Source organism: Rhododendron vialii, chromosome 7a (genome assembly GCF_030253575.1).
Source record: "Rhododendron vialii isolate Sample 1 chromosome 7a, ASM3025357v1".
Taxonomy (NCBI): domain Eukaryota; kingdom Viridiplantae; phylum Streptophyta; class Magnoliopsida; order Ericales; family Ericaceae; genus Rhododendron; species Rhododendron vialii.
The window spans coordinates 33,060,127-33,082,630 of NC_080563.1; the positions used below are offsets into that span (position 1 = coordinate 33,060,127).

Consider the following 22,504-nt stretch of genomic DNA (forward strand, 5'->3'; position numbering starts at 1 on the left):
TGCCATCCTTACCTCCGAGGTGGGAGAAAGCCCTGGCCTTTCACAGCTAAGTACAACAAAATAAACAATTTAAATCACCACTTTAAGCTCAAGGTGGGACCAAAATAGGTCCTAAAAAATTAAACTTCATCAAACTTTAGAAAAATATATATATTTTAGAGAAGCCTTGTCCTACCGCCACAAATGGGGCCCGAATATAATAATTGTCACATATCGACAGTGAACCCCATTAAAAATGAATGCAATGTCAGTCAACACAACACACATGACCACTTGAAAATATTCTGGGACAAAAAAAATTGTTTCGTAAAATCAATAACTCTATTGGTCTGGTGGTCAAAACTTGAAATACAAGAGTTTTGCTCCCTCCTCAGTTCCATATTCGAAACTTCTCAAACGCTATCAATTTATGCAGGGCCAATTGATACAAGACACTGCTTTGGCTTTAACTGGTTCTCCAAGGGCTACTTGAGATGCGCGTAAAATGATTCTAACGCCCAGAGTTATCGAAAGAAACAAGAAAAGGAGAGGAGACTTCATTAAATTATTTAACGAGGGCATTGTCCAAGTCTTCTTAAAACAAAAAACAAAAAAAAACACCTTCCAATGAGATCCAGTGAAGTTTCTCAGTACACCACCCTCGTTAATCTTTGCCTATAAAATTCTACCAACCCTCCTCATTCCTTCACATCTATCAACTCCAAAAAGAAACAATCTTATCTTGATTCTCCCACAATCAATATCTCTGTTTCAAACAAAAACAGGTTTCTCACATGGATCAACTCAATGATGATAACAGCAACAAGAGGACCAAGCATGAAGTAGCAGAGATCAAGAAGATCAAGGGAACTGTGCTGCTGATGAAGAAGAACTTACTGGACTTCAATGACCTTAAGGCAAAACTTGTTGACCGGTTTGCTGAGATTCGTGGACATAAGGTCTCTCTTCAGCTCATCAGTGCTGTTAATGGTGACCCAGGTCAGCTCTCTGCTATATTCATTTCCAAACTTCATTGATTTTGTTTCCTTTTCCTCTTTGTATCTGCTGCTGCTGTTTCCTGTGAATTGTTAACAAGTTAAATGGTTTAGCATGTTAATTTACTTTTCCAAGGGCAGAAAACATTAGTATAACATTGCCAAACAGACCATAACAAATCCCTTGTAGTTTTCTTTACTTGGTTGTGATCCAAATGCGAATCCTCTGAAGTGACTCTCATGTGTCACAGAATGAGATTCACCACAGTCCCACTTGACGATCAAAGTAGTTCATTTTGTAAGCCTCATCATCATCTATGCGAAGTATCAGATTATTCAGATATTAGGATCATCTACCAGGACGAAGCATAATTGACCTGAGAGAAATGGACGGTCAGTGTCTGGCCGCTCATTTCAATGATTTTTGGAAGGGCATAACAAAAAGAAACCATAACAACGAATCATACTTAGCAATTAGTAGGGTCTGTATGAGAAACAGATTGCGGCTTCCAGCTGCGATTTGCAACTGAACTTAGTTTTAGGTAATCCATTCCACTGCATAGTCAATAGTACACTCACCTGTAAATTTTTTGTTCATCACTTTTTCTCTCAGGTGGATTACAAAAAATCTCTTAAAAGTAATGATTCTCAAACTCTACCAGTCTTCTTTACTAGTTAATACTACAAAATGGCCACAATCCAATACATCTGCACTTATCAAGCTATTTGTGAATCTTGGCTTTATGGAGGGAAAGCAAAAGCAAAAAGACAATGTACTGAAGAAAAAAACTAAGTAAGAAAAGAAACATTTGCACTTTTCTTTTTTGTTTGATTGGGTCATAAACAGGAGAATAAAAAGGGTAGGTAAATGACAAAAAAAAAGAAGAGAACTTTCCAGTAGGTTCCGCAAAAAAGCATCAATAACTCTTCATAATGCCATTTTTCTTTTCATCGACGAAGCCGGGGTCCAAACATAGCACCAATTGGGACTATTACGAGTGATAAATTGCCAAGAGGCCTTTGGCCGAACAACAGGTGCTAGGAGAAGGAGGTCAAGAGTTCAACCCCTCTTCCAAGGTGCTAATATAACTATACTAACACCACTGTCTTTTGCTGATAAAGAAAAATTTATGAGTGATCAATTAACCTGTAGCAGGACATCTATACAGCAAAGCTAGAAAATCTTGTGAACAAGCACTAAAGCCAATATTAACTATAAAGATAAGGCCTCCTAGCTAGCTCTCATCCAACATGTACTTCACCTAACCAGTATTGTCTTTTAATACAGTAGCAAATTATCGGTATATTTCTCGTTTAAAGTTTTTCTGGCAGATGAACTACAGGATCTAATTTGAAGATTATCATACCTATGCAGGGATACTTGGAAAGCCAGCATATTTGGACTGGGATACGAAAATAACCCAAATAACAGCTGCAGATGAGACATTTAGTGTTAATTTCGAATGGGAAGAGGAGGTAGGGGTACCTGGGGCTTTCATAATAAAGAATTCCCACCCCAATGAATTTTACCTCAAGACTGTCACCCTCGAAGATGTTCCCGGTCATGGCCGGATCCACTTTGTCTGCAACTCTTGGGTTTACCCAGCTGAGAACTACAAAAAAGACAGAGTATTCTTTACTAATCAGGTATGAAACAATATTTTCTAGAATAATGCAAGATGAATGTTGATGATGTTGTTAATGCAAGAAAGGCGGGATCCAGGATTTCTAGAGAGGCCTGTTTAGTAATGGAGTAAAAAGGGCAAAGATAGTTTTTTTTACTCTACACGATTCTCAATAAGTTTCTCTATCTATCTCTCTCCACTCATTACCACTCATTACATCAAAAATGTCTCAAAACTTAAAACCAAACAAAGGCAGTAACTTTCATGTAGGTCATTGGGGCAACATTTTGGTACCTGAGGCATCAAATAGGTAAAATAAAAGCAAAACTCATACATATTCTTGAGAAATTTTGCTAGTAATTGAGGTGTTGCAACTAGGCTTGCAAACGAACCAATCTGTTTGTGAGCAGCTCAAGGCTCGACTCAGCTCGGTTCGTTTAATAAAAGAGCCGTGCTTGAACAGATTTCTTGGCTCGTTTAGTAAACAAGCCAGCTTGAGCTACCGTAGCTCGGTTCATGTAGATAAGCTTGATTCCTAGGTAAGGGCTCGTCTTGTTTAATACTCGAAACGAGCACGAGCTCTCAAAACCAATCAAGCTCAAGCTCACCAAATTTAAAACAAACTGAGCTCAAACACCCTAAAGCACCGCTCACCTCGTTTGCACCCGTACTTGCTAGACAGGCTCCACCCTTGAATTTAAGAAGTATGAAAATGATATGAAAAGCATTGTGAAAAAAACACAATGCATAGAGCAGTGTTGGATGGGGCCCACACACTGCATTATGTGTACTTTGCTAAATACAATCTGTGGTTTGTTAGATATCTGCTCCTAAAACTGTCACAGAACTAAATACAAATTGAGGATGTCAGTCTTCGAGAATACCGTCCCATAATGGTTGGGAAGTTTTCCTACTTTAATTTACATTAGTAAAGGGTGCTTCTTTTGAATGCCATCTATAGAGAGACATAGAAGTACGCATTTAATGGGGGGGGGGGGGGGGGGGGGGAATGATTTATAAACCTCTGAAAATATGCAGCAAGTATTTTGAAGTTCAACATTTAAACACGCTAGTAGCTCTTGTGTTTGAGATAAGCATAACCAATGAACCTAAAGCCCCTCATGATACAACCTTAATCAAACAATTTTTGAATACCAAAAATTTATCACCACGCTCAAAATTTTGTTTATGATCAACATAGCAGTGTTGTTGAGTTAGCCTAACCAGGTCTATTCATCTGCTAAAGAAGACGAATCTTATTACTTGATGCAGACATATCTTCCAACCGAGACCCCACTTCCACTACGTCACTACAGAGAAGAAGAACTACTAACCCTTAGAGGAAATGGAACTGGAAAACTCGAGGAATGGGATCGTGTGTATGACTACGATGTATACAACGATTTGAGTGACCCAGAAAAGGGCCCAAAGCACGCCCGCCCAATTCTTGGAGGGTCTTCCGAATACCCTTATCCTCGCAGGGGAAGAACAGGCCGACCACCGGCAGAAACAGGTCAGACATTTGTGTCCATTCTCAGCCACTACCTGGATATAGTACTTTTACTAATACTTCCCCTCCATCATGTCTAGTGGTAACTTCGTAACTAAGGCACACGGATACTCCCAAAAAGTGCCCCGTACTTTTATCCAATATATGTATCTGATATCGATACGCACCCCCGTATGGCCAGATAACTATCCGATATGGCTGGAAACTGACCAGAAATTGCGGTAACTTCCTTACAGATGTACTGTTGTTGTAACAATATCCTAATTTTTAAGATAGTGCCGTATTGCGCTTTTAATATCGTATGGCCCATATCCCAACCGTGCTTCCTAGCTTGGCATGAGGACTGAACAGAAAAGACGAATACATTCAATTGGAAATCCTGTAACCGTTACTGCTCAGATCTCCTATATTCTGATTATATCTTTACAGAGAGATGCTAGTCCCATAATATGTTTTCTGCTGTATTCTTTACAGATCCTAGACACGAGAGCAGGCTCCCTCTTCTTAAAAGCTTAAGCATTTATGTACCAAGAGACGAACGATTCAGCCACTTGAAGCTCTCAGATGTAGTCGCTTATGGGTTGAAATCTGTATTTCAATTCCTTGTCCCCGAGGCCGAGGCTCAATTTGACAGGACCCCTAGTGAATTTGACAGCCTCGAAGACATACTAGAACTTTATGAAGGAGGAATCAAGGTGCCAGACTTCCCTTTCCTAGAGAGCATTAGGAAAGAGATCCCCTTACCGATACTCAAGGAAATACTTCGAACCGATGGCGAACGACCATTCCATTTTCCAATGCCACAAGTAATCAAAGGCATGATAAAATTTCTAAGCAGTTATTTCCTGTTCAGAATAGACACTTCTATGGACACTAACGCTTAATTTGATTTTCCTGAGAACATCTTCCAGAAAAGATTTTCTGCATATTTTCTAGTGTTTTACATGAAAATGGAATTCAACAAAAAATTGTTTCTGCAGAAGTCATTTTTCAGAAATGTTTTCTGGCAAAGAGTAATAAAACACTTTGTAGTTACTCATGTCATGGAACAATTTTAACAGCTTGGAATTTGTGTGTCTAACCATGATTTCCCGAAAACAGAGGACAAGTCCGCATGGAGAACAGACGAAGAATTTGCAAGAGAAATGCTGGCTGGATTAAACCCTGTTGTCATCCATCTTCTCCAAGTAAACTAAATTTTTCTTGTTGTATGCATTTATGTTATCCATTATTCCACCAAAAAGTAACAACAACAAAAAAGAAACTCACAAGCATATTCGTAACTCGATTTTCTTTAGTTTGAGAACTCGTGTACAGCTTATCTAAGAGGATTTACACCCTTCACCTTCAATTATAACAACCAGAAAACATATTTGCAGGAGTTCCCTCCAAATAGCAAGCTAAATCCCAAGGCATACAACGATGAGGCCAGTTCAAAGACCAAGGAGTGCATCGAGAAAAACCTAGAGGGGTTGACTTTAGAAGAGGTATTTTTCATAGAACTACCATAATGGTGAAAATTTTAAACCAAACAGTTCACAAAAGGAACCCACAATATCATCTAACTGAAATAAACCCATTTTCTTGAGATAGGCACTGAAGTGCAACAAGCTATTCACATTAGATTACCACGATGTTCTGATGCCATACCTGAGCCGGATAAACTTGACTTCCACCAAGACATATGCCACAAGGACACTCCTCTTCTTGAAAAATGATGGAACTTTGAAGCCACTGGCAATCGAGCTGAGCCTCCCTCACCCTGACGGAGATGAATTAGGAGAAGTTAGTGAAGTGTACACTCCAGCAGAACATGGAGCTGAAGGCACTGTTTGGCAGTTGGCTAAAGCTTATGTTGCAGTAAATGACTCTGGCTATCATCAGCTCATTTGCCACTGGTATGTATCTTTCAAGGAATCCAGCTCCATTTGTTTCAGTGTACAAGTATGTAAAATAAGTTTGCAAATTGCAAATCACTTTTTCCTTGTCTTCAGTAGTTTGGTTGACCTACGGAAAAAAGAAAAAAAAAAGGAAAACAATAAAAAAAACATATCAATCTCACTGAAAGCACTGTCGTGAAGAATAAAACATAAACCAGAACATCAGCATTACAAATACAATACAACTGTAAATAAATATACTTCTTTTCTTTCTTTCTTTCTTTTTGGTAAATATGATTATGAACATATATACTTCTGTCAACACATAAACAGTAACATATACGTACATAAATACAGAAAGACTAAAATCCTGATTGAACGTGATGGCTGCGAACAATGTACCTTCAAAAATCTATTAAAGTGGGTCGGCACCTCAGTGGTCAATAACCGAGTTAAATACCTTACAGCCACAGGTACTTTAAGAAGGAACCAAGTCTCACCATATCGTGAAAATACTTCACTTCAAAAAATAGCCTACTCACTTTTGGTCCAACCAAACAAGGGGAAATCGGTGAAACATTAACACTGGAAAGCATTTTTCGTCGAAAGCCTTCATTAGTATATTTCATGGTCTAGTTTGTAATGGTTACCATATCTTTGATTTTGTTCACAGGTTACACACCCATGCAGTAATTGAGCCATTTGTGATTGCAACAAACAGGCAGCTAAGTGTGCTTCACCCGATTAATAAGCTTTTGCATCCTCACTTCCGCGATACAATGAACATCAATGCACTCGCTAGACAGACTCTCATTAATTCAGGGGGACTACTTGAGAGAACAGTTTTCCCAGCAAAGTATGCCATGGAATGGTCAGCTGTCGCATATAAGGACTGGGTTTTCTCAGAGCAAGCACTCCCTGCTGATCTCATCAAGAGGTAGTCACATATAACGATAAATCACTTAGACATATATGTATGCTGCAAATCTGAAAAAGTTGAGATCCACATCAATGCAAAAGTTGTTCAAAATTCACTGATGTGTAATTTGTATGAACTAGATGAAAAAGTAATCAAAGATCCATCACTCAACAGATTCAAAATTCAAAACTTTAAATCGAAGTGACATGAATTCAACACATTATCCATTCATTATAATATTGATTTTGCAAGTAAAAAGTGTTCCTAAAGTTGAATCCGTGAATCCGTTGAACAGGTTATCAAACTGAATCGTATACATGGGTATGCTGAGTTAACGACGACCCACCCCCACCCCCCCCCCCCCCCCCCCCCCCCCCCCCAGATAGGAGTCAATTGTTTGGTTATTCAACTGAATCATGAAATCGCAGCTACGTGTGTCGTAGGATTTTGACAATACAGATTTTAGAGTTTGGGAAACAAAACTCAGAACTTGGTGACTGATACAAATGATCTAAAGGCTCTAAGCAAAGAAAAGTACCGTTCATGAATCCATATCCATCCTCATTGCTTACTAATTCTGCACTCTTACCTTTTTCATTGTGCAGAGGGGTGGCAGTTGAGGACCCACAATATCCGAACGGTGTACGCCTGCTAATAAAGGACTACCCATATGCTGTTGATGGCCTGGAAATCTGGTCTGCAATCAAAAAATGGGTTGAGGAGTATTGCTCCTTGTACTATAGCTCAGATGACATGGTTGAAAAAGATTCTGAACTTCAATTGTGGTGGAATGAGATCCGGGAGAAAGGTCATGCTGACAAGAAAAATGCATCATGGTGGCACGAAATGCATAATCTCAAAGAGCTAGTGGAAACGTGTACTACTATCATATGGATCGCTTCTGCCCTCCATGCAGCAGTCAACTTTGGACAATACCCTTACGGAGGGTACCTTCCTAACCGACCCGCCATGAGCCGCCGGTTCATACCCAAACCGGGTTCTCTTGAATATGATGAGCTTGAGTCAAACCCAGACAAGGCTTTCTTGAAAACAGTTACCCCTCAGCTGCAGAGCATCCTTGGCATTTCCCTGATAGAGATTCTGTCAAGGCATACTTCAGATGAGGTTTTCCTCGGACAGAGAGATACTCCTGAATGGACAGCAAATAAAGAAGCATTAGGAGCCTTTGGGAGATTTGGAACGAAGTTGGCAGAAATTGAGGAGGGAATTATAGGGATGAACAGTGATGAGAATTGGAAGAACAGGGCTGGACCAGCCAAGATGCCTTACACACTGCTAATTCCAAGTAGCAACGTTGGTCTTACCGGCAAGGGGATTCCTAACAGTGTCTCAATCTGAGATTTTTTATTCGGGATGTTATCACTTATCACTATGTTCTTAGCTGTAGTAGTTTTTACTATACCAATAAGTTTATAATGATAAAGAAGGTCATCAGAAAGTGTCAATTCACCATTAGTGTACCTCATTTATATCTAGTCATAGGATAACTGATTAAGGACCAAGCGCAAGAAAACATGTAAAAGGTAGTAGTTCTTTTATGAGTAATTGGTCAATAGTTCTTCTATGAGTAATTGGTCAATAAATAGCCCTTCAAAATTTATGTTTGAAATAACCAGCAGTTGGAGTTGTATGTTCAGTTAGTCAAGCCTACCTGGTAAAAGAACTTTAGTAGATCCATTTACGTAGCTCGCTGGAAGATAAGAGTCCTATAGCCCATAGACCACTTTTTTCCGGGAGTCATCGCCGTTGTCAAATTTCTTAGCTCACAACTCTGAGCTCTCCATTGACAGCAAGATCAGAGAGGTAGCAGGTAGGCAAACCTTCCAAAATTTTAGGAAGAGGATGACTCCTTGACTCAACTGCAGCATAGATCCCAGATGGATAGCACCTGCCATTGCATCTTAAAAACGTTGTGCACGAGATGTTTATATTTCATATTAATAAGCAGACCATGCTGTGATGGGAATCAGGGATTGATGAGCACCTAAGCCAATGAGACATAAGTGCTATTTGGACCTGTTTGTTTGTCAGGATAAAAATGTTGGATTGGATCGTAAATCCAAACACACTCCTCTAGTTAGCGTTGAGTTACCAATTGGTTTGTCCCAAAAGCTTAAGCAATTCGGAAATGGACCCAACAATGTATATCAAGCTTTTCAACATCCTCCCTCACATACAACCCTGTTTTGCAAGTGGAGATGAAAATACGCATATACAAAAGCGAAACAGAATACAAAGCGGAGAAGCAGACTGCAAACGCAGAGAAAATGCAAATGGTGAGACTTGAATCCAAGATCTCTCCCAACCTGAGCTCTGTACCATGTTAAGTTACCAATTGTCTCAAAAGCTTAAGCTAACAATGTATACCAAGCTATTCAACGGCAAGAACTTTTGTGGTCATGATTATATCCGTCAGATATAAAATCCCAAAGGGGGGATATACAATCTGGTGGACATTGTAACATTGATCCCTTCAGTATTAGTCTGATGGTATTACTTATCTCGGAGGATTATACCCCCTCATCATTAGTCTAATCAAACAAACGGAAGCTTAGAATATCATTCATGTCAGGAAACCTTGAGTAAGTCATAAAGAATTGACAGAAACATGAATGCATAAAAGGGTGATGTACAATGAGGACACTGGAATCGCTTCCCTTGCTTTTAAAATGGAACTTCAACCATTATTTTTCTGGCAGGATATCAAGCATGATATGTTATATAGAAAAGGAAGACCATTGATACAAAGAACAACATCTAGAATGACCAGAAATACAACCATATGATTGAGAAACACCTAATCCAAATCCTGACTGTCGTAACCTTGAAAGTAATCATACAAATAGAAGTCAGATAACATACAACAATATAATAAGCACCAAAAGCGGATGGGAAGCGGAACCATTAGGTATCCAGCACACCTCTTTCTCAATCCATGTTCTAATAAGATGAGTTGGGGCACCATCTCGGAACCATGCAGTTATGCAACTTGGAAACGAAGTAGAAAGAGCCTGCACTTGCCTCTGCGCTTTCAACATCTCAAAGAACACCAAGCTTGCCAGTCTCTGCACACCTCACTTCCAGAGGCCATTCCCTAGCTCCATGATGCTGACAAATCGAGAAGAGAATTAACTTTTTAACCATAAAGTAGATAGTTTTACTAAAAGTAACAATCTTCCCGAGAAGATGTTCAAAAACATGCGTGCAGTCTACACCATTGTGGAGAGAGAGAGAGTGATTGAAGCAGGAATTAGACCCAAAGGCCAATATTGGGAAGGAATTCTTTGGCTAATAAAGATTCAAGAATTATGAAAGGCACGCGGTCATTTAGGAAAATTTTGGCCAAATTGAGCAGTTCACAGAAAATTGCTCAATTCACCAGAATCAGTACAACTCAGTATATATATATAACAATTCAGTCATCAACACGTGGTGTCTAATGCATAGTCTCACTCTCACTTCAGGATTTTTGAATCTCCGAATATTCTAACTGTCTTGGGACTTCTTCTAAATGTATCATAACTTTTCACAAAAGGTTTCCAGCTAAAAAACGTAGAAAAATAACAATGAACAAATGTTGTCCACAGTTCATGAGAGGACGCGGACATTAACCTAACCAAACCAAACCAAGCCTTATGTCCCAATCACTTGGGGTCGGCTACATGAATCATTTTCCTCCATTGAGCTCTGTCAAGGGCCACTTGCTCACACAAACCCATTATACCCATATCTTTGCGCACAACAGCATCTAATGTCAATTTAGGTCTACCCCTCCCCGTATGAATGCTACCCAAAGTTATCTTATCTGCTCTCTTAACTACTGCATCTCCTGGTCTACGGTAGACATATCCAAACCACCTTAGCCTATTTTCCCTCAATTTCTCCTCTATAGGTGCTATACGTACCATCTCACGAACCGTTTCATTTCTAATCCTGTCTCGTCTAGTTAGACCACACATCCACCTCAACATTCTCATTTCCACTACACTCATCTTGCTCACATGTTGTTTCTTAATAGGCCAACATTCTGTCCCGTAAAGCATCGCTGATCTTATGGCAGTTTCATAGAATTTTCCCTTCAATTTTGTGGGTACCCTCTTGTCATATAGTACACCAGTTGCACTCCTCCACTTAAGCCACCTCACATCATCGGCAATCTCTCTATCTCTACTAATAATTGAGCCTAAATACCTAAAATGATCACTCTTTGGTATCTCCTGGTCTTGGATCATCACTCTTCTTTCATGCGCACTGCCGGTACCACTAAACTTGCACTCCATATACTCATTTTCACTCTTACTTATCCGAAAACCCTTTGACTCTAATGCTTCCCTCCAAATTTCTAGTTTCATATTAATACCTCTAGCGGTTTCATCTACGAGGACAATGTCATCTGCAAACATCATACACCATGGGATATCCTCCTGAAATTGTCTAGTTAATTCATCCATAACCAAGGCAAAGAGGTACGGGCTCAAGGCTAACCCTTGATGCAATCCTACAGTGATTGGAAATTCACTCGTTTTCCCTACTGGTGATCTAATGGTAGTGACGGCACCTTCATACATGTCTCTAATCACCTCGATATACCCTTTGGACACTCCCTTTCTCTCCAGAACCCACCATATGATGTTTCTAGGCACCCTATCTCTAGGACGCGGACATTATAATGAAAAAAATAATATCCTAGACAAAGATAGTAAAAATGAAAGGATGAACTACCCTTGTATCAAGGGTTCCATTATTGTTGATAGAAATGGAGGTGTTTGATCTCTCATTCCATTGCCAAGTTCATCTGATGATTGTTGTTGCACAGCATTCTATGAGAAGTTTACACACATAAGAAGGCTAAGGCCTGGAGAAACCCACCACATAGCAAGAACCAAATGCCTGCTCTCATTTTCAAACATGCATTCTCACTTTTGACAGCCCAAGCATTTTTCCACAACAACGGCCCCTGTAGATAGCCAAATTACAATTTAGAGGAACTATGTTTTGGGCCTTCGTTATGCTGCGGTAAGGTTTACATCTAGGAATTCCATGGTGGATTGAAAGGCGCTTTGATGTTATTAGCTTATTAATTTATTATACATTCACTTGCAATAAAAACCTTGATAAGTACAGCAAAAAGACTGCATAACAATCAAATTTCTGTAAGAATACTAGTTTTCCCAAATACATAGGTTCCATTAATAATTCATACTTTAGTGAGAGGAACTTTTCCTTCAAATATAATCTTCAGGCCGTCTTTATGTTGCAATGATGCATATTGGTGTTAAAAGTTTATCAATTATAGATATTGTCAAGGGAATGCAATATAAGGTTTTGAACACGGATGGTATCGCATTTTTTGCCAAACCACAAGGCAACATAACCAAAGCAAAAGCAGAAAACTACCAGACCTACTAAATTCGTAAGGCTCTGAATCACTTGATCAGCAGAGAAGAGGGAAGTTCTAGCTGTAATGCTTTAGCCTTCCACTTATCACTTGCATTTACGAATGATGTAGGATTTTCAAATATTTGAACGTCACCTTAAATCATACTACCGGCACGCTCTTAACAAGGTATGTGACCAGTGACCACTAATCCAGCAGCTGTATAGCCATTCGTTACAGTCTTCCTTAAATGGATGCTGCCTTTGCCTGGAAAAAAACCAAGAAAAGTAAGGACCTCATGCATTCATATGCACTCATAACTGCAAACTATCCTTGATAAGATACTACAAAGTAAGATAAAAGGACAGGTTCCAACTTCCAACGGGCATAATGAGAGAAAAATTCAAATCACACCTTAAGGATACTTTTCAGTTACCACAGTAGTACAAACATGTTTTCTCTCTCGGTTGCAACATAAAGGCTAAAATATCAATATAAATTGGAGATTTTTCATCAATCAACAATTGTTTCTATGTAAACAAGCGTTTGTGCCCGTTCAATGCACGGGACAAACAAAAATTGTGTGGGCTCAACAATTTGTAGTGGGAACCACACAAATGTGTGGTGGAAAGAGTTGGGCCACCGCGTGGCAATCCGCTTGAGGCATTAGAATAATTTTCCCCCAATTCCCCTAAAATCTCTCTCTCTCCAAATTTTAAAAAATTAAAAGAAAACCAAAAATCTAGAAAATAGGATTGAGGTTTGGATGCTTTTAAAAACAAAACACATTCTCTCTCTCCAAATTTTAAAAAATTAAAAGAAAACCAAAAATCTAGAAAATTAGGATTGAGGTTTGGATGTTTTAAAAAACAAAACACATTTGCTTGTTACATTGATTGACATCAAGGAAACAGGAAAAGAGTATATATTGATGTAAATATAATCGATACTACATTTTCTTGTCTTACAAGCTCTCTTCTTAGTAGCTCTTCTTTGTTTATTCAAAATGGACGTATATTAGAATTTCCATCCTATTTGGGAATGCCATTTTGACTCGATGGGAGCAGGAGTGTGGAGCGGTCTCCCAACATAAGGTTCCTGCAACAAAGCTACTTAAAAGAAATAAAATTGCATGTAAACGAGCAACTATATCTAATAGAAACCTAGAACTGGAAAATCACAAGAGGTTAAGAACTATAATTCATTCATTGGTGTGTTTATAAATCTTTCAGAGCCCACAAGAAGTTATTCATAAAATACAGGAGGGAAGCAAGCAGCATGTACGAGTGACCAAATGACTACACACTACAAAAGAACAAAAGCCAAGGGATGTAATAAAAAGGAATAAGGAGAAACTTAAACAAAAAGAGAACAGAAATGAGAAACCCAGCTTATTTCAGTCCATGCCTTTTTCCCTACCATCAGATTATTTTCTATTATCTTCACTACACATAGCCAAGTTTCGAACATTATTCTCGTTCTGAATAAATCTAAACTATCTTAGTCAAGCTTATGAAATAAGCATTAATTTCCATTTAAGGCAACTGGGTGAAGAAACGTTGACTTATTTAGAAGAAGTGAGGCTGCACCTAGAGAAAACACTTGCTGCAAAGGGGACCAACTTCAACATTGCTTTCTTCAACATAATTCTAGCAGATAATACTTCCTCCTCCATGTGGTAGTACCACTTTACAACCTGTATCACAGCATGGAATATACATTACCCGAAGATCGCAGGTAAGATCTAAACAACAGAATATTCTTAAAAACCAGTCAAAAGCATGGGTAAGGACACGACAAAACACATTTCTGAAGAACAGAAGAACCAATGGAGAAACAGAAAACTTATTAAATGAATCAAAGGCGTTCACCTGGACAAAACCCACCCAGTAAACAGCAAAGTCAAGTGACTTTTGGTATTAACCAGATGTAACAGTATTTATCGTCCTAACAAGACATGAATTTTTGTTTTAATCATTTCTTTGCACCCGTGCAAAGGTGAATTCCAGAGGCACTAAAACAAGAGAAACTACTTTCCTACCTTTTTTCCAAATCTTGTTCTTTTTCTCCTTTCAGTTGGGGGCGGAGAGGGCAGAAAATGCACAATTTCTTTCCCCTGGTAAGTAAAGGGAAGAATATGGGTAAATGCACAAGTAAATTGTAGAAAAAATTACAATCTAGTAGAAATTCTGAGACCAACTGAGGGATGAGGCGCCTGCATAGCAGGAGTTCACCACATACCCATAAGCTAAAAGATTTTCTGCCTAGAACCAGACAAAGATCAAAATATGTACTGCAAAGGCTGTTTGCCTTGTCAATAGTACCTAGTTTATCTAGCTACTGACAATTCTTGTACATTTGTCAGAGAAAATCCTTTTCCAGTCATAGCGTCTTTTCAAGATGCACTCCAAACTAATTTAGCATCCCAGGTGATTCACATAATAAAGCACCCATGGTACAGCTATGGGGCCATTTTATGTTTACAAACAAACATGAGACTTTCTTCTCATCCAGCTCTTCCACATGAAAGTATCAAAAAAGTATTTACTTACCGAACTCTCTTCGAATGCATATCCAAAATGCAACAAGTGGAACGATGTCCGTGTTCGAAGAGTGGTAGGTCAAGACAAGTTTTCAGTAGGCTCTAATCCAACCTAGAGGGGGGGGGAAGGAACCAACTATGGACCATGGTTAAGAAGGATTTGGACCTAAAGCAACAAACAACACGTGGCAGGAAATGTAGACAAATGAAAGGCATCAGAGAAAAGTTTGACAAACAACTTACTTGTGCTTAGCTTCCAAATATCCATCACTCAATGTCGTATAAGATATTCCATCAAGTCAATAATCCAGCTCCTTCATCTTCTCCAAAATCTCCTCTACTTCAGTAATTTTCCCCATTTTGCATAATCCATTAACGATCGTTTTGAATACTATCCTAGTCGCAAAGCCTCTAGCTAAAACATGTTTCCATAACATTAAAGCACCTTCAGAGTTCTCCATCTTCAGAAACACATCCAATATAATACCATAGCTTACCTCATTTAGAGCCACACCTCTTTTCAGCAGCAAATGCCAAAGCTGCAGAGCATCAGCAAATGCACCTCTTCGAGATAAACCTTTTAGGAGGGTATTATATGTTACAACAGATGGTTCAATACGTTCTTCTATCATTTTGTCACAAATACTAAAAGCCTCGGTTGTCTGGCCTTCTCTACAATAACCGTCAAGAAGAGTATTGTAAGTATAAGAATCGGGCTTTAACTTCCAAATGGACATACTCATCACCAGTCCTTCTGCCTCGTGAACTTGACCTAGTTTGCAGTACCCGTTGATAATGGAATTGCAAATGAACAAATTCATCTCCAGTCCCAATCCCAGCATCTCATCCTTCATCCTCAAGGCCTCATTCATTCTACCATTTCGACAGTATGCATCAATTAAAACACCATAAGCACGCTCATCCATAGTAAACGATGGGACTTGTTTCATATCCTGAAGCACCTTCTCCGCCTCCTCCATCTTGCAAACTTTGCAATAACCCTTAATCACCAACGTATACGTAACAGCATTCATTGAAACTCCTCTGTGTTCCATCAACTCCAACACTCCCTCAACCCCTCGTACATCCCCTAATTCGACATATCCATTGATCAAACAATGGTACGTCACTACATTCGGTTCGAACCCCAAACCCTCCATTTCTTTCACAAGTTCAAAAGCTTTACCCACTCTCCCACACCGACAACACGCATCCACCATTATCGTAAATGTACATGCATCAGGAACAATCCCAACCCTAACCATCTGATCATAAACAACGAAAACAGTGTACAACTCACCATTCCTAACCAAACTACTAAGCAAACTATTACAAGACTGTAAGCTCGGCACGCGTCCACTCTTACTCATCTCATCAAACACATGCAAGGCACACACCGTCAAACCCTTCTTCGCGTAAACCTTCATGATCATATCGAAAACAGTCGGCGAGAACGAGAATTCTCTATAAACCCGAATTAGTTCACCCCAAACTACCAAACCAAGTTTCTTGTTCTTAACAAATCCAACAAGCTCGTTCAAGTAAACCCTAGTTTCGTCAAACATTCGGCCCCTCGACAGTATATGGACTATCTTGCAGTATGATTTTATATCCGGTCTGTACTTTTGCTGTTTGGAAGCTAATTTAAAGAGCTCTAAACAGGCGTTAGGGTTCAACCTGAGTTTTACGAGGACGGCGTCGACAACGTCGTCCGAGAAGTCGAAGGAGAGGTTGGGTATGGCGTCGTGGCGGCGGAGGACCAGGAGGCGGCAGATCCGGTCGACGAGGTCGGGCCGGGTCAGCTTGTACTCGTGTCGGGGTTTCCATTGGGAGAGGGGCGGTGATGTGTGGATTGATTGGTGGGTGAAGAAGAATGAGAGGGTTTTTGTTGAATTGATCGTTGTGGATTTCCTCATGGACTGAGAACGGCGGCGTTTGGTTGGTCGGAAAGATTTTCGGGTATTTCGCCGGAGAGCTCTGGCGTTGCCCGGGAAATTTGAAAAAGATGTATTGGGCGGTGGCCTGCTGACCTGTTAAGATCAATATATCCCTCCCATGTTAGGGTATCTCCAATAAATGCTATTAGTTTTGATTATTCAAACGTCAAAATTTAGTAATCGATTAAGGAGTTGCTAAATTTGATTGTGCCAGTGTGAGCTATATTTTAGACCAACATTGCTAATATTAGTAATGTCATTGGAGACCCTTGCCAAATTTTCACCACGGTGGAATTTTTTTTCCTTTCTATAAACGAATATTCGGGTCAACTTGTACGCACTTCGACCAAATTCGAAAACTCTAAAGTTAATGGTCACCAAATCTTCGACGGCCCCAAGATTCGAAAAGTTTAGCTTTCGTTGGATTCGAATTTGCGACTTCTTAAGGCGTTCACGATAAACATATTACAAGACTCGAATATTACAACCATTCAAAAGTACCACCATCCAAAAATGAAATGTTTTATTTAGCTAATTTCCACCACAAGGAACATATTAAAAGAGTCAAAGATCACAACCACCAAAAAAACTACATCCATTCGAAACTCATTCTTCCTCTTAATGACGCGCTCATAAGTGTCCAACAAGATCATTGCGGAGCTAATAATATGCATCAGATGATCGGACTGCAAGATTTTGGAAAGGAAGTTAGCGGACAATAAATTGAATGTTTGCACTCATGATACTTCAATTGCCTCTGCATCCTCGCAAGGAGTTGTTTTTTTTTTCTTTTCGTGTGGTTGAGAAATGATTCAGACCACAGTTGCTCATTTTAGGGTACCTACAATCCGCAATAGTACCCTTTGTTGTATTAATGCCTGTTGATGACATAATGGGCACTTGGGCAGGAGGTGCACGAATGACACGATGATCAACAAAAGAGAGGAGATTGATTAAGCACGTTGATATTGTTGAATGACCCGGGCATGCCAAAGAAAGCATGCCAAATCTACAAACTCATACGAGGCAACTACTTCAAGTATAATGGTGGGTTTTCGACTTATTCAATGTAGAAGCCATGGTAAGCAGTTGGATATTTCTTCCACTTCAATATGCTCTGAACCAGCTAAACAAAAGGTATTACGGCACGGAGAATTGATGTTCACTGTTTGGCGTGGTTGATAAAGGTACCTTCGCGAGTTATATCAGAGAACCCACATCGTCTTCCCACATGTAGGAGCTTGGCAATGTCTGCTTCATTTGTAGATCTCAAGTACTCTGCTTCGAAAAATTGGACGACTCATCTTCAAAAAAAATTTGGAGATTCTATTGCTTTAATTTTGCGATTTTGACATACTTGTCGATGCAATTAGCAGGCATCCTATATGTAAGCATCCACATTGTTTTAGTCATCTTTTGGATACCAGAAAGACGTGGAGCTCCCGTAGTATCATTCTGTTAAACGAAATACTCGTCTTGTTGTAGAAGGAGACTCAAGATCCACTTAAACAAGGGTTGAGGCATTCGAAAACATAGGTGAAATTTTTTTAAGGATTTTGCACATAAGTAATCAGTATGGATTCAATCATTGGTGGCAACTCTATCACAGGGTCGGGATCCAAGTTCGGCCATTTGTAGAACCAACGCAATCCCCCCTGTTGGTTACATTTGCTTCTTCTTCTTTTTTGTATTGGTTGGCCATCATCATTTGCGCCATTGTATCTTCATCAGAGGTAGATCCGTTAAAATCTCCTTGCCACTGACTTGGTTATTTACAACGTGGAAGAGTACCCCTTTTATAGGCATAAAAAGGTCCTCTGATTACATCATGGAGTCCTCCGCCTACATCATAGAACAATACAACCATAATTACAAGTTACTATTACTAGTCCATCTTCGTAGGACTTTCTCTTCCTATTACCTGCAAAACTTAACTACTGACTACTTTTACATTTATTACTTTACAGACTTTCACCCTCTCCGGAAAGAGGACAAATACTACCACACTTTATTCTTACAGTACACACCAATAATATGATACAACAACAAACAGTAAACACCAATAATTTTCGCTCTTGTCACTCTGGATCATCTGAACTACTTTCTTCATCTCTGTCAGTCAAGTGATACTGGGTCAAAAGATAGCGAATATTTTGGCGCCATTCTTCCGGATAAGCATCATTGAATTTCCAGTTTGCAGACTCATAATGGAGGAGAGATGAGGGAACTTCCGCAGGTGTCAATCCATTGAGTGAGCACAGTGTTTGAGTCATGACCAGATAATTTCCACTGTGGATCTCAATGCTCGGGGACTCTTGATATGCTGAAAGGAATATAGTGTGATACTCCTTTCTCCAAGTGATAGAACCATCAGGATTAGGAATACATCTGTTGTTGCGAGTTGTCCAAAAAGCAAATTGGAGATCTTCGTCTGGATCTATGGTGACTTGTCTGATCTTCTGTTGCCAGTAGGGTATGTTACCAAAGAGCAAGAGAAATTTCAGAAAGAAATCTTCTGATGGTTGAACTTGATTGAACGCCGCATGAGCCAGATAGACCAAGACTGCTGATTTATTAAAACAGACGCTTGTTCATGACGATAGTTTTGAAAGAGAATATAGTGATGGTATTGTATATTGAGAAAGAGATTAAATTTTTTCCACCGGTGATGGAAAATCTCACTTTTCCACCACTACTTTTTTCGGTTCTATCGTGTGTTTATTGTTGATCTAAATCGTTCATCTTGTAGACTCCACATAGTAGTGTATCCATGCAAAAAATAAACTTGATCGGATATCGATAGGAGTATCAAAAATTAAATTTTGCTTTATAAAATGGATAGTTTATCTTTATTATTATTGACAGAAATCAGATTGTTCGTTCTATAAACCAAAATTCAAACTTTGATATATCAATCGACTTCCGATTAAGCTGATTTTTTGCATGACAATACTATATTGTGAATCTTAAAATATAAACGGTTCATATCACAACAATATACACTCGGTAGAGCCCATAATAGGCAGTGTTGGAAAAGTGGAATTTTTATATCGGCGGTGAATAAAATTTATTCTCATTGAGAAAATAGTGATGGTAGTGTCCAGAGAATGATGTCCTTATTTTTTATAGAAAAAGAGGTTGAGGATGGGATTGAAAATGTAGGTTTTTAAATTAGGATTGAGAAAGTAGGCAAAAATGAGATTGGAGGAAAACTTGGTTAATATTTGAAACTTTTTGGTTCTAAAATAAAACTAATCATTGGAGAGGGCTGCCAAATTTTGCCACGAAACCCCTTTTGGTGCGAAATTACAACAAAGCTATGAGTACATTTTAGTCTATACATACCATGTACCTAGGAATTTGTGGAGCCCACCTCGGGTCTCACAAAAATGATTCGAACAGCCTATTATATTTAAAACACTATTTTTATAAAGCCTTATAAAAAATCAGCTCAACCCGATATCGGTAAGGTTTTTTTTTTTTTTAATTTGTGGGGGAGAAACTATTTAACTATCCAGTTTTGCTCCTACAAATTCAGAAAAAATCCTTTGTGATATCGGATTGAGCTGATTTTTTACAGGACTACATAAAAAATTATTTTAAAAATAATGGACGGTTCGAATCATCTTTGTGAAACCCAAGGTGGGCTCCACAAAATCTATATGTATATGGTATGTACACATAACAGTACGCCAGATTACAGAAACGAAAACATTGTTGCACAAATCTGTGCACAGATTTTTTGTGGGGCCCACTTTTAAGTCAAACACAAATGATCTAATTCATTCGTTAATTTTCAAATATGTTTTCGAGCGAGGCTGTAAAAAATCGCAATACTAGGATACATGTAAGTGCTTCATCCAATCTTGTAACTTTTCATTCAAAAGAAGTGAGACCAAAAACTGTAGAGACCCGTAAATTCATTTTATAATTTTATTGTTTTATAAATGGAAAAGTGATGGATTAATGAGAATATTGTAGTTGGGGGTCAAAGTGTAAGGAGTTGAAAGTTATGGGTGCTAGTGTAATTTGTGCATGTGTGTGCCGTGTATATGCCTGGGAAATTTTTTTCCCTTTTCACTTTTTTTTTCATCTCTCTCCCAGCTCTCTCTCGGCTCTCTCCCTCTCTCTTGCCCTCTCACCAAATTTCACTCCAATAACCCAAAACCCACTCAACACAACCTTCAAACATTCATCCTCTACGCGTATTGTGGTCCGTATTTCACCGGTTGGAGCTCGGTGGAGTCGTATTGCTCTCGGTTTCGATTTTCGGAAGCTAGGGCTTGAAATTCTTGTGGGTTTCGTTCTTCGGCCTCGAGGTAGGGATTCTACCTCTCAATATATGTAATAGAAGTGCTCTCCTTGCTTGAAATCGTGTCTATTGTTGTTGTTGTTGTTGTGGTTGGATTTCTTGAAATCTGCAGAAAATTTGCTCGAACACCCATTTGTATCGATACTGCTCTTCTCAGTATCGATACAGGAATCTCTGGAACGGCTTAGGTTACTGTCGTATCGATACTGATTAAATCAGTATCGATACAATCGGTCTCTGGAAGTTTTTAAGGCCTGTTGTATAGATACTGAAATTCATAGTATCTATACTTCAATGCCTTAAGGCTAAGTTTTGTTTCTTGTTCCGACTCCATTGTCTTGACCCCCGATCGCTTCTAACTTGTTCCAAACGTCACCAAATCACTCCATAACACTATCGATCATATTCGTTGAGTTCGTTGAGTATCTTTGCAACCCTCGCCCCTTGTTTGGTATAATTGGACGTTGATTTCCATATGGACTTTGATTAAATTGAAATGACACGTTATGTGAGTAAGAGATTTTTGGACACTTATCGACACAACGAGAACATTTGGGGCCCATCGACGGGTGGGTGCCTGGCAGGGGATATCAGGGTCCCATAATTAGCCTGGCAGGAGCTTATGCTCATAATGATCACTCAAGGCCTAACCTTCTCGGTGGGCGCTTGGCAGGGGATATCGGGGTCCCATAATTAGCCCGGCAGGAGCTTCGGCTCATGACACTTAACGTGAAGCGATATTGGACACATGGAGAGTGAAACGGTTAAAGATTGAGGTGTATACCAAATTTCATACTGAGTTTGTCGGATTGTTAAGCCTCGGTTATTGCCTATTGTGTGGTCTGTATCTCGTTCTTCTTTGTGATCATCCTTGCATTTCTCTTGCATATAATGTTAGCATAGAATTTCCTACTGGGCTAGTGTAGCTCAAGCCTATTATCATTTTCAGGTACTAATACAGGACAATAGCGTGCATGCTTGGAATGCTTGGATGTGATCATTATTTTGAAAGCTATCGATTGAGGAGTTACTTAGGCATCTTTGTAAATCTCTTTGAAGATGTATTTGTAACTTTATAGTAAATCTTTTGACTATGGAATATTGTAACCTTTAACTCTTGAATATTCAGTACTTGCGTTAATTTGGGCCTCGGAGCCGAAGATGTAATATTTTGGGAACGCTACTTCATTTTGGTTATCGTACAAATTATGGCGAGATTTTATTTATGGAAATCATTTATATTTATGTTAAAAATCGAGGGTGTGACAACTTGGTATCAGAGCGTTAGGTTTAGAACACCTAGCGACCGTGGGGAGACGTTTCGTCTCATGGGTTCAAAATTCTGTATTTTTTTTTACATGACTTGTGCATGCTTGTGTGACTAACATTCGTATGATTACGTGGCAT

The 22,504-nt window shown here is 39.2% G+C and overlaps 2 protein-coding genes across 5 annotated transcripts; one reads left to right on the forward strand and one right to left on the reverse strand.

Moving 5' to 3' along the window:
* The first annotated feature begins 603 nt into the window (after positions 1 to 603).
* LOC131334424 (probable linoleate 9S-lipoxygenase 5) lies at positions 604 to 8,367 on the forward strand. The gene is made up of 9 exons (XM_058369428.1): positions 604 to 978; positions 2,350 to 2,621; positions 3,872 to 4,112; positions 4,584 to 4,925; positions 5,211 to 5,296; positions 5,489 to 5,596; positions 5,703 to 6,007; positions 6,663 to 6,926; positions 7,514 to 8,367. The coding sequence occupies exons 1-9, from the start codon at positions 774 to 776 to the stop codon at positions 8,265 to 8,267; spliced, it is 2,577 nt and encodes an 858-aa protein (XP_058225411.1). The 5' UTR covers positions 604 to 773; the 3' UTR covers positions 8,268 to 8,367.
* Positions 8,368 to 9,591: 1,224 nt separating this feature from the next.
* Positions 9,592 to 16,884, reverse strand: LOC131334426 (putative pentatricopeptide repeat-containing protein At1g19290). 4 transcript variants are annotated; one of them, XM_058369432.1, is made up of 5 exons: positions 15,092 to 16,884; positions 14,631 to 14,960; positions 13,896 to 14,002; positions 11,799 to 12,573; positions 9,592 to 10,037 (listed from the first exon to the last, which is right to left on the reverse strand). In XM_058369432.1, the coding sequence occupies exon 1, from the start codon at positions 16,762 to 16,764 to the stop codon at positions 15,148 to 15,150; it is 1,617 nt and encodes a 538-aa protein (XP_058225415.1). In that variant the 5' UTR covers positions 16,765 to 16,884; the 3' UTR covers positions 9,592 to 10,037; positions 11,799 to 12,573; positions 13,896 to 14,002; positions 14,631 to 14,960; positions 15,092 to 15,147. The 4 variants fall into 4 exon arrangements, with proteins under 4 accessions (XP_058225415.1, XP_058225414.1, XP_058225416.1 ...); XM_058369431.1 differs by lacking the exon at positions 14,631 to 14,960; XM_058369433.1 differs by lacking the exons at positions 13,896 to 14,002; positions 14,631 to 14,960.
* Positions 16,885 to 22,504: the final 5,620 nt, after the last annotated feature.